General features: G+C 35.8%; 2 protein-coding genes across 2 annotated transcripts; both read left to right on the forward strand.

The window, feature by feature from the left end:
* The first annotated feature begins 1,236 nt into the window (after window positions 1–1,236).
* Window positions 1,237–3,453, forward strand: LOC125859349 (O-fucosyltransferase 37). Its single transcript, XM_049539078.1, has 6 exons — window positions 1,237–1,929; window positions 1,993–2,161; window positions 2,262–2,351; window positions 2,468–2,751; window positions 2,825–3,083; window positions 3,164–3,453. The coding sequence occupies exons 1-6, from the start codon at window positions 1,283–1,285 to the stop codon at window positions 3,377–3,379; spliced, it is 1,665 nt and encodes a 554-aa protein (XP_049395035.1). The 5' UTR covers window positions 1,237–1,282; the 3' UTR covers window positions 3,380–3,453.
* Window positions 3,454–4,496: 1,043 nt separating this feature from the next.
* On the forward strand, window positions 4,497–12,365 carry LOC125859350 (probable aspartyl aminopeptidase). The gene is made up of 11 exons (XM_049539079.1): window positions 4,497–4,678; window positions 4,775–4,910; window positions 5,019–5,097; window positions 5,205–5,407; window positions 6,039–6,108; window positions 7,281–7,403; window positions 7,553–7,708; window positions 10,485–10,658; window positions 11,442–11,516; window positions 11,590–11,730; window positions 11,964–12,365. Exons 1-11 carry the CDS (start codon window positions 4,606–4,608, stop codon window positions 12,183–12,185), a joined length of 1,452 nt encoding a protein of 483 aa, XP_049395036.1. The 5' UTR covers window positions 4,497–4,605; the 3' UTR covers window positions 12,186–12,365.
* The last annotated feature ends 141 nt before the right edge of the window (window positions 12,366–12,506 follow it).

Raw genomic sequence — 12,506 nt, forward strand, 5'->3', positions numbered from 1 at the left:
TGAAATAACGTTTCAAGAGGTTTAAGTCCGAACCCCTATATGAATTATCTATGTTATGAGAAGAAATAGAAGATACTTTCTCATTTTGTACTAATCGATGTGTTTTTTTTTAGCCTTCTTTAGTGATCAAATATTGTAAGTTCAACTTGAGCATTCGAAGATAATAATTGGAGAAAGAAACAGAAATGGGAAGTGTATGTTAAATGACCTAGTAATACTACTATTTCATACACAACACAAAAACATACAAAATTTATTACATGTTGGAGACTGAACGGGAATAGTTTAGTTTATGTAGGGCATTCGGGCCCAGTGTGCGATCTGAATTTAGTTGGGTTCAATATGAGTTTTTTTTTTGGGGAACTTTCACATATAGCCATTTAAAAATAGCCTAATTACTCTTCATAGCTATAGTTTGATAATTATAATTCGTAGCTACATGTTATATGGAGGAGAGAGGCGAGCGAGACTGGGAGAGAGAGGAGAGAGGCGAGAGAGAGGGGGCAAAGAGTGAAAGAAAGGTGAATTGTATATGTATATATGTTAGATAATTGTATATTATACATGTGCATTTGTATATATGGCAAGCGAGATTGGGAGAGGGAGGAGAGAGGCGAGCGAGAGAGGGCAGAGAGTGGGCGAGAGGTGAATTGTATATGTATATAGGTTAGATAATTGTATATTTTATACATATGTATTTGTATATTCTGGCGAATTATACATATACAAATGTGACAAATTATACAAACTTGAAGTCAGCCCGCATAATTAATGTATAATGTTAGTCGTGAGTGGTAATTATAGCAAACTATAGCTATGATGAGTAATTAAGTAGTATAAGTTTGCTTAAGCGCGTAATTTTCCCTTCTTTTTTTTTCCTGATGTGCCTGAAAATCGATAAACCCCACCATGAGTTTACCAGCAATCAGGCAAGTCAGTTGACACTCTTTCGCCTTTGCAAATATCTAAATAAAAATCCTAGCTTTGTCACTATCTCTGCGAGCCGAGTGAAAGGTCTACAATGTTCAATAAGTAGAACTGTGAGGGATCTCTCTCTGCAATTTGCGAAAAAATAAACAGAGAAAACTGCAATAGAAATTTGCTTAAGTTCTGGCGGGGAAAGGAAGAAAAGAATCTTGTAACCAACTTAACTGTATATAATATCTTTTACCAAAATCTCCTCCTTCATCACTTCTCTGAAAATTTTCTGTTATTTCAGAGTTTTCTCTCTAGAAAACCAAATCTTCCATTGAATACACACAGAGAAAGCTCTGGATCTTCAATGGCGCGAACAAGAAATTCCAAGAGTTCATCATTCATCTCTCTGAACCCATCATTTTTCATTCATTTGTTCTCACTACCTCCATTCAATTCCCTCCATAACTACTCACCCAGAAAGAACTCAAGAATCACCCAAACATCCCCATTTCTCTCTTTCTGTTTCATCTCTCTGCTCATTACCCTAACTTTCTTTGCGATTTTGTTGATCACATTCACAACCTTTTTCCAAAATCCACTCTCGTGCACCGGTACTTCTTCTTCATCATCTCCTCTGTTTTTAGCCTCTGTTTTTGCTGTGGCATCATCAAGATCAGGCTCTGTTCAAGATGAGCAAATTACTCTGTCTACCGGAGCAATGGTGCCCTTACCGGCTCATGGGGTGGTCGGAAACTTTTCTGAGGAGGAGGAAGAGTTCTGGAAGCAACCTGATAATCAGGGGTACATGCCTTGTTTGGATTTCAGTTTAAAGTACCGAAAAGCCTCTGCAAAGATTTCGAAAGAGAAGAGGAAATTTTTGGTTGTTGTGGCTTCTGGAGGATTGAACCAACAAAGAAACCAGATTGTTGATGCAGTTGTTATAGCAAGAATTCTTGAAGCTACTCTTGTTGTTCCTGTTCTTCAAGTGAATCACATTTGGGGAGATGATAGGTAACTGTTGAATTTCACTTCAAGATTTGTTAGTTCATTGATCTAACTTTTAGCTGTCTGCAGTGAATTTTCGGATATTTTTGATGTTGAGCATTTCAAGAAGACTCTGATAGCTGATGTTAGAATCGTGGCGTCTTTGCCATCGACACATTTTGTTTCTAAGCAGACCATCAACCGTGATCTTCCTTTTCATGTATCGCCACTTTGGCTTAGAGCCAGATTTCTCAAGCAAGTAAGCAAAAACTAAACTGCTCCTTTTGCTGAACTACTTGAGTTAACTGCAATTTGCCTAGAGAATTGGTTAAACTTTGTGTTGCATTTTTTGCGTATAGCTAAACCAAGAAGGTCTACTTATATTGAAAGGATTAGATTCTAAGCTCTCCAAGAATCTTCCACCTGACTTGCAGAAGCTCAAATGCAAGGTAATACAAAAAACTGCAGCTTGTTTTTTGTAACTGAGGTAACTGTTTGATAGGATGTTGGGAATGGGAAGTGAGGTAAAATTGCTGTTTTGTTTTTGTTGTTGTAACTTGAACAGGTTGCATTCCATGCACTAAGATTTGCAACTCCAATTAGGGAGCTAGGTTATCAGATAGCTAGAAGAATGTGGATTGAGGGTCCTTATGTCGCGATCCATCTCAGGTTAGAGAAGGATGTGTGGATCAGAACCGGATGTCTTACCGGTTTAGGCAGGCAATATGACAGTATTATAAGTAGAGAAAGGGACTCTCACCCTGAATATCTCACTGGCAAGTTGAACATGACTCATGCACAACGGCGACTTGCTGGAATGTGTCCCTTAAATGCATCAGAAATGGCTAGGTAAAACGTTAAAGTCGTTGAACAACATATCTTTTGTTTTTATGAAGATCTCAAATGGGGCATTGTGTTATAGATTTCTGAAGGGGTTAGGAGCACCAATCAGCGCTCGTATATATGTTGCTGGAGGAGAACCCTTTGGAGGCACACAAGCTATGCAGCCTCTGAAAAATGAGTTCCCAAATTTATTGACAAAGCATACATTGGCGCGAAATGGAGAGCTCACTCCATACTTGGAAAAGTCTTCTACGTTAGCAGCCATCGACTACATTGTGTCTCTGAGCAGTGATGTTTTCATCAATTCCCATGGAGGTAACATGGGCCGAGCTCTCGAGGTATATATCAGTCAGTCATACCTACTTACAGCAATGAATGAACTTGTCGTTAACATTGTACAATTCTGATTGTTGTCCAGGGACATAGAGCATATGTAGGACACAGAAAGTACATAAAGCCAAACAAGAGAATGATGCTGCCATTCTTTGAAGATTCATCTGTATCTGAGCAAGAATTCAAAAGGATAATGAAGAAACTGCATAGGAAAAGTCAGGGGCAGCCTGAGTCAAGGGCTAAAAAGATTGATAGAGATGTAATTGCATATCCTGTACCTGAGTGCATGTGTAAACAATAATAGACACTGTTCTAACAAGTTAAACAGTTTTTGTATGCAAATATTCATACCATAATGAGTTTGTTTCATAGTTGTATCTTTCCACTTTACTACACTTGGCAAAAAAAAAGATCGTTTGCAATCAGGGAACCAACACATAATATTGCAGAATCATAGAGTAAAAACAGAAATATATGAGGATTATTTTTTTAAACGTAGCCTATCAACTTCTAAGAGCATATATGCCTAAAGATTGAAAATACCTAGTGGCACATATGCTTAATATGAAGTGTATTACCTTCCATTTTAATATTTTACCACAATCACATTGCACACTAACTGTAGCAAAATGCATATATTCTAAAACTATGAATTGTTTTCATTCAAAATAGTAATACTTTGGACAACTTGGTGTACTAAAGCTCCCTATATTCGGGTTCCAAAACAAATAGTAAGACTATAAGGAACTGAAAGTTGAATATGTATTCCTTGCATCAAGTGTTTTGTTTATGAACACAATTTCAATTGACGGCTTTTCTTATATTATCGTAACTAATCGAGATATTAATAAAGTTGAAATATCGGTAAATCCCATCCAAAATTAATGTGTATATCTAGATGTGATTTGATCATTAAATAACAATTGACTTCGTGTTGTAACCTACATAGATCATTAGTTTTGTTTACTTATTAAAAATTTCAGCTTCATGTATTGAAAGCAAGAAAGTGAATTTAAGGTCACTGGAGCTAAGTGTAATCATGATTGGCATTATTTTCAAAACACTAAATTAATATAAAAAATCAGTGATATGTTCAATTTTCCAAGACCATGTGGAAACCAATTAATAAGAAATTGATATTGAGTTTTCGAACTATGATTAGGAAAAATAAAATGGTTGTGCAATTAGATAATTTTTCAAGAAAATAATTTAATATATTTATGTAGAAACTTAAGTGATTGCACAAAAATAAAAATGAAAATAAAAAACAATTCTTCTAGTATTTCTTTTTCCTCCTCCATTATCTATCATAACTCTCCAAAGTTTAACAAACAAATAAATAATTCTCCAAAGTAACAAGTGAAATTAAAAAAATACATAAATAGAAAGATTAAAGAAGAAAACAATTTAACCCTATGTAGTCTAGATGTGATAAATCCAGATTACATAAATTTTGAGTGGGAGTATAGAGCAGAGTGTGTAACAAAAAAAAAAGAAAAAAAATCAGAGAAGAAGAAGAAGCTAAGAATGGAGAGTTCAGCAGTAGCAGCCGATCTGGTGGATTTCTTGAACGCTTCTCCTACAGCTTTTCATGCAGTTGGTATTCTACTTTTCTCCCTAATTTGTGAAATCAATCTTCATTTTGTTCAATAGATTTATGCTATTTGATTCATTTTTCTTTGTGGGGTTTCTCTAGATGAAGCAAAGAAGAGACTTAAAAGTGCAGGGTATGTACAAATAGATGAGAAACAAGACTGGGATTTGAAAGCTGGGAACAAGTATTTCTTCACTAGGAACTACTCTACTATTGTTGCTTTTGCTATCGGTAAAAAGTATGCCCCCAAAATTTTGTTCTTTTTTGTTTTACTTTTTTTTTTCTTTTGTGTGTGTTTCTTAATTTGCTGTGTTTATTCTTAATAATGGGGATTAATTCTTTCTAGATATGTTGCTGGAAATGGATTTCACATAGTTGGTGCTCATACAGATAGTCCTTGTCTGAAGCTGAAGCCAGTTTCGAAGGTAATTATGATTCTTTTCTGGGGGGTAGGGGGAATAAAATCAGATTTTGAAGCTTGTGGCTTGTTGAATCTTGGTCTATGCATTTTATTGATTGGGATTGTTTATAGGTAATTAAAAGTGGATTTTTGGAAGTGGGTGTACAAACATATGGTGGTGGGCTGTGGCATACTTGGTTTGATCGTGATCTAACAGTTGCCGGAAGGATGATCATAAGAAATAAGAAAGATGGTTCTGAATCCTACTTGCACAAGCTTGTGAGAATTGAGGAGCCCATAATGCGAATTCCAACTTTGGCAATTCACTTAGAAAGGTAAAAACTTTAGAAGATGAACTCTTCTTCAGATGGTTGCGCGTTTGAAAATTCATCTTGGGTGTCAGAGGTGCTTGGGGTTTCAATTTCTATTCAACCTGCCTTTCTTGTGCCTAATAGTTTGAACCTATTCGGAAATAAATAGAGTTTTGAGCATCTCTTTAATGTGTGTTATTGTCATGGTAGTTATGAATTGCAGTTCGTACTACTGATGTATTTCATAAGATATAAGGTACTTCTTTTTGTATCAGTTAATAGTTTCATCAAATTTAGAAGTACTTGTGACGGCTCATGGTTTCGGTGTTTGAGTAAAATTGTAGAGAAAAGATCTTAGCTTAGCTATTGAGTTTCATGTAGCATGGTTGTGCCTTTGTGTTGAAGTGACATACAATTGGGATCATAAGAATAATTTCTGTAGGTGAAATTGTTTTTTCGTGTTGTTCAAATCTTCTAAATCAACAAGAGGGATTTGCATCACTGTATTATGTGCTAACCATATTCATCAAAACACATTTTCTGGTCATTATGTGCTTTGTACCTTCAATGAGTCGGAACATCGTTTCTTCTCCAAAGTAACTTCACCAATGGTTTACATGAGTATTATTATAGTCTTCTTTTCCTATATTTACAGAGGTGTGAATGATGGATTTAAGGTGAACACACAGACCCATCTTTTACCAGTATTGGCTACATCAATTAAGGTAATGGTACATTGCATATGTTTGATGCTTGTATATTTTTTGTAGTGTAATTCTCTGTTTCAAGATTGAGCGTGACTGGAAATTTTGTGATAATAGTTTATTTTGTCTACCTTGACAACACCTTGTCCTTTTCTCTGTATTACTTTCCTTATCAATTAGAATCCTTTTCTTTCCAAAAAAGCATTTAATGCAGGAAGACTTGTTTGTGATATGAACTAATTCTTTTTCTCTTCGCTTTACATTAGTAATTTGTTAGGATCTTCTAGGAAATTCTAGTTCTTGCCTGCATGCATATGTACAGTTATAATTCACACACATTTTTTTGTCGGTGGTGTCCGAGACAGCTTGCACACACCTCGACTTTTCCACCATTTGCCTGCTATCTCCCAACAACACTGGTACTGGGTAACACTGCCCACCAAACTTTGGGTAGATGTGCAGAAATCACATAGTTTTTTGTTGCTTTTGTTGGAATGTGAACTTTGAGATCTTATAGTTCTCCTCCCACTTCATTGACCATCAGGTTAGACCCTTGAGTGCTTCATGCATTCTTCTAACAACCCTTATTCCGGAAATTCTTAGCTTGATAATCTTTTGGTGTTGGTGGGTTTTCCCATTTACATGCATTTCAGAGGAACTTCTTAATTGAATTGTACTGTTTTATTGGGCATAATGCATCCACAGATATATCCTTTTAATATGCTAGCTTGAAATTAGTTGAAAACCCACTTTGGTCATTACACATTACGCGAATTGAACTCACCACAAGAAAATAGAAAAATAAAAGAAGAAAAAAGCGACTCCCTTGTTGCATTTTATTTGATGGTATTTAACTTGATATGGAGTTGAGATGGGGTGAAAAGTTAGTTTGATAGACAAACATTGGACCAAAGTTTAGAAGTTGAATAGTTAACTAAATTTGTAATCTTCTTTAAAAGTTCAATTGTGCTAATCCAATAAAATAATGTGAAAGTTCTCTAGAATAACATTATTAGTGCAATGGAGTCGCATTTCTGGACGTCTCAAATGGAAAGAGTGTCATGTAAATGGGGATAGACGGATTATTATGAAACAGTAAAATTATTTATAACTTCGTCTGACTCCTTATTTGGAATAAACTTGTGTCCTGTTAAGATATATGCATTCATTATCTATCTGACACCGTTTTGCAGGCTGAACTTAATAAACCAGCTTCCATTGATGATTCCATTGGAAATGGAGCTCCAAATGAGGGAAGTAAGTCCAGTAAAAGGATAAATCCTGGTGGTGAGCAACATCATTCCCTTCTTCTGCAGGTACCATAAATTGCAAAATTGCTATCCTTATCAATGTTAATTTTCATGATCTGAGTTCCTAGATGATTTCTTTCATTGTGTGAAGCATATTTTCAAGATCTTTGTCGTGCTACAGTTTTGTGCTCATGCTATTTTCTTTTTTCTTTCAGCTTCTAGCTGCTCAGGCAGGATGTGAACCAGGCGACATATGTGACTTTGAGTTGCAAGCATGCGATACTCAGCCAAGTATTATTGCTGGTGCCATGAAGGAATTTGTTTTTTCTGGAAGGCTGGACAATTTATGCATGTCATTTTGCTCTCTAAAGGTAAAGGATGCATGGATACAGAAAGCTTCGTTGTAGTTATACATTTTATTAGAAGAACACAACTTATTTATATTAATAGAGGCCTGTATATGGTGGACTCTTTGGAAAGAAAGGAATGCTAGGTGTTTTGAAGGACAAAATGATAGTTTCCAGAAGATAAAAATGAAATGCCCAAAGTCTTTTATTTTTTGGGTGTAAGCAAGAGTTGGTAGGGGAAAGCATAGAGAAGGTCGATTTTATAGGAAACTTGTAATTCTGTATGTCTTTTTGAGGGTGTGCCCATAACCCTGTGGGATGTAAGTTTCCAATTCATCATCCCTTGGATGATGAATTTTTTGTGAATACAAAGTTACCCTTATCTCAAAAAAATGATTAAATACAATGTGCATAAATTACATATAGAAATTGGTTATGATATTTATTGGAGGTTGCAAAGTGTCTTTGCTTCATTGCTTTTAGTTCACATATTTGTTGCTTTAGCAGAATATTTAGTTCAGGTATTAGTCCATGACTATGCTTTCTGGCTCACCTTTGAGGTAAAACTTATGATGCCATTTGTAGTCTTTTGCTCGTCATGTCTCTGTGTTTATAGAAGCAAGGTTATGGGTGATTGAGATGAGTCACTGTGTTTGATTGTTTTAATTCTGTTTATGAGTCTCATCAGGGTGAACAAGAAAGCTACGCAGTGTATATCTCTGAACATCGGTTTTGGCATTATAAAACTGATGGTGGATATTTATTTACAGAGGTCCACTTACCCTAGAGTGTCACCTTCTCTTGCCCCTTTGAGGGTTTTCAAAGTTTGTCATGTCAATGGCAATTATCTTCTATCTTAGTCACATGGATGCTAAGGCGCAGTGCTGCTGTGAAGAGCAACTTTCCAGTTCTAGTAAAGTTCTAAATAATTTCAGAAGAAGACGTTGGATTGGAAAACATAGTTACTTTTCTTGTGTGGATTCGTTAAGAAACCTAGTAACAGTACCACAAATAGAGTGTTGATCAATAGGTAGATGCAGAGCACAAACACAAATCTGAGGAACTGCACTTGTAGAATAAGATCAGTATGTTAAAGAGATGCAAAGTAAAAAAATTGAAGGAAGAAAGAAAAGCTGTTCAATGTAGTCACTTTTTGTAAGGCAAGGCTTCTCGTCCTTACCTTATTGTCAAGCATATAGCTATTATTTGGAAAATTGAAAATTTCCTTTTGAAGTTCTCCACTACTTTTCATTTGTAAGAAATAGGCTAAATACATAGATTTCCCCTAGAGTGTCACCTTCTCTTTCCCCTTTAAGGGTTTTCAAAGTTTGTCATGTCAATGGCAATTATCTTCTATCTTAGTCACATGGATGCTAAGGTGCAGTGCTGCTGTGAAGAGCAACTTTCCAGTTCTAGTAAAGTTCTAAATAATTTCAGAAGAAGACGTTGGATTGGAAAACATAGTTACTTTTCTTGTGTGGATTCGTTAGAAACCTAGTAACAGTACCACAAATAGAGTGTTGGTCAATAGGTAGATGCAGAGCACAAACACAGATCTGAGGAACTGCACTTGTAGAATAAGATCAATATGTTAAAGAGATGCAAAGTGAAAAAATTGAAGGAAGAAAGAAAAGCTGTTCAATGTAGTCACTTTTTGTAATTGGCAAGGCTTCTCGTCCTTAGCTTATTGTCAAACATATAACTACTATTTGGAAAATTGAAAATTTCCTTTTGAAGTTCTTCACTACTTCTCATTTGTAAGAAATAGGCTAAATACATAGATTGCCCCTTAACTATCTAATAGGTAATTACCTTAGTAACGTATATTCACTTTCTGCCTATTGGACACCTTACTCTAACATGGCACATGGGGTGCTCTTCACCTGAAGGAAAGCACACGATGAAGCCGTGAATAATTTCTTTTCTTCTTCTTCTTTCTCCTCCCTATTCTCTCTACTTTCATTTAGCATTTCTTGTCCTTGCTGCTGTTCATTCTTTTCCATTTCACTTTTTCTTTTTGTTAATTCTTTCTCTTTGATTTTATTGGATACCAATCATCTCTTATTGACAAATCCAAGTGAAAAAAAGAAGAAGTTGACAAATCCAAGAAAAGGAGGCAGCAACACTTGTTCGAGTTACCCTTCTTTTCAGCTCCATTGAGCTGAAAATTGAACACACATTTTAACAATAATTTAAGTGTATAATACGCATAGCTTTAATTGAAGTGTCTAAATGGGAAAAATGTGACAACTTTAGGGGGGCCACCTATGTATTTGGCCTTAAAAATACTTCCTGGAAAAGAGAGGAGGCAGGTCATGCTATGTCTTTTCTAGTTGTAGAAAAAATTGAAAAAGGTGAAGTGGAGACTGGAGAGTACATTAAAACAGAACAAAGCCTTAGGTTTCATTTTTGGGGTTTATCAACTTCATGATGGTGTATATTGACAAAACAGCAGGTCAACAGGAAGTTTTACTTCAAATCATGTTTAATCTTAAAGTATCAAAGGAAAATGTAGAGAAAAGCCTCTGAAGGGGATAATTTAGCGAACTTAGAAGTGTTTAAAGAGAATATGAAAGTGAAAAGGCAAAATATCATTAAATCAGAAAAGTTGAGGACTTCGCCAGTTGTCTATTGTATCATGAAGACTGTGACATTTTACAGTAATACGTTTGGCCCTCTGTTCCTGCATCAAATATTATGTAAACTTGCATAATTTGAATGGATCAACATGGAATGCAATAATGGTGCTTCTTGTTTTAATATACATGCAATGAAACTACTTTGGTGCTGATGATGTCAGGCACTGATAGATGCTACTTCTCCCGAAAATAGTCTTGAGGACGAGGTTGGTGTAAGAATGGTGGCTCTGTTTGATCATGAAGAGGTTGGGTCTAATTCAGCACAAGGAGCTGGATCGCCGGTCATGTTTGATGCTCTCTCACGAATTACAAGTACATTCGGTCCAGATTCAAAGGTAGTCGAATAGATCTATCTCACTACTACTGTACTACATATTGCTGCAATATGTTCAGTTGTCTATTGTTGTTTCATGGACACATAATATGTTTGGTACCTGGAAACCAGAAGCAGTAGTGCTCTTCCTAATGCATTTTCATGCAGGCGTGAATCATCACTCTAGATAACTCTATCCTGTTGAGACAAAATGTAGAAATTTCTTAAAGATATATTAAAATTGGACTTGCTTTTTTATTCCCATTCGTACGGAAAACAGGTGCTTTAATTATATTCTGTCTGAAGATATTTGTATTTAGTCGAGATTAACACGTCTCTTTATTGTCATGTCTGCAGTGTTCCAATCTGTCCACTTATTTGTAAAAAGTGAGATAGCAATTTTTATTTTAACATCTACAATGGTTTCCCATTTGTCCACTTATCTAAAAAGTAATTCAAAATCCAAGTTGATTCCACAACTAGATTGCCATATTGGACAAAAGTCCCCCTAATTTAGCCATTGTCCCTAATATAATTCTTTATAAAATGATAAACTAATTTAGTATAAAATCCTAAACCTAAACTGTCTGTCATAGAATTTCCTTTGATAAACTCTACCCTCCCAATACCCCACTTATGGAACTACATGACGTTTGTTGTTGTTATTTTAGTGAGTGCATGTAAATGTTGTGTTTCATAGTTAATTGACAAAGTCTTATTGGTAGTTGTACCTTCATTACATTCTGGTAGCTTGAATGAAGTTCATTCCTGGATTTCACTGATATTATTGTACATTGTACTTCAGTTAATACAGAAAGCAATCCAGAAGAGCTTCCTGGTCTCTGCTGATATGGCGCATGCCTTGCATCCTAATTACCCGGTAAGTTATTTCATGTGGTGCTCTACAATCTAATTTCTTTTGGCTTTGATCATAATTTAAATTCTTTTTTCAGGACAAGCACGAAGAGAATCATCAACCCAAATTTCATGGTGGGCTTGTTATTAAACACAATGCTAATCAACGCTATGCAACCAATGCAATCACTTCCTTTGTGTTCAGAGAAATAGCTGCTAAGCACAATATTCCTCTTCAGGTCAGTGAAAAATGTTGGGTCCTTAAACATCCCAGAAACTGGCGAATATTAAGATATCATGGTTGACGTTTTCCAAAGGTCAACCTGTCTATTTCTGAACCTTTGTGTTTTGTCAAATCTTTGAGTTGTTCTGTTATCATGGATGTACAGTTGCTACGGGGCCATCTGTTAGGTTTTATGTCATGACATATAATTAGCGTAACTTTTAGAAGTTGAGACACTTTTTTGTGCAGGATTTTGTGATTCGTAATGATATGCCATGTGGCTCAACCATTGGCCCTATATTGGCAAGCGGGGTAGGTATTCGAACAGTTGATGTAGGAGCACCACAGTGGTCAATGCACAGCATAAGAGAAATGTGCGCGGTGGATGATGTGAAGCATTCGTATGAGCACTTTAAGGCCTTCTTCCAAGATTTCTCACAACTTGATGGGAAGATTGCTGTTGACATCTAGGCCATATATGATTGGTAATGCCTTGTACTGTTGACTTACATAGGAAAAATCAAACTTATTCTACAGTTTTAATTCCCCCAGCTAGAATTCAACAATCAAAAGATTTGACAATGGACAGTGTTGTGGAACTGGTGCTTGTTATTCACCTTATGGGAACTAATACATCTGTTTTGAAAACTAGTTGTGTGTTCCTTTTTTGGAACGGGCTAGCAGCATACAGAGTTCTGATTGTTAGGTTGATTATTGTCTTAACATATCTAACGTAATTTCACAAGTTGGGTGTGGAAGGATATACGCAAAACTTACTCCTACTTCATGGAT

The sequence above is a fragment of the Solanum stenotomum genome, chromosome 3, assembly GCF_019186545.1.
Source record: "Solanum stenotomum isolate F172 chromosome 3, ASM1918654v1, whole genome shotgun sequence".
NCBI classification, from domain to species: domain Eukaryota; kingdom Viridiplantae; phylum Streptophyta; class Magnoliopsida; order Solanales; family Solanaceae; genus Solanum; species Solanum stenotomum.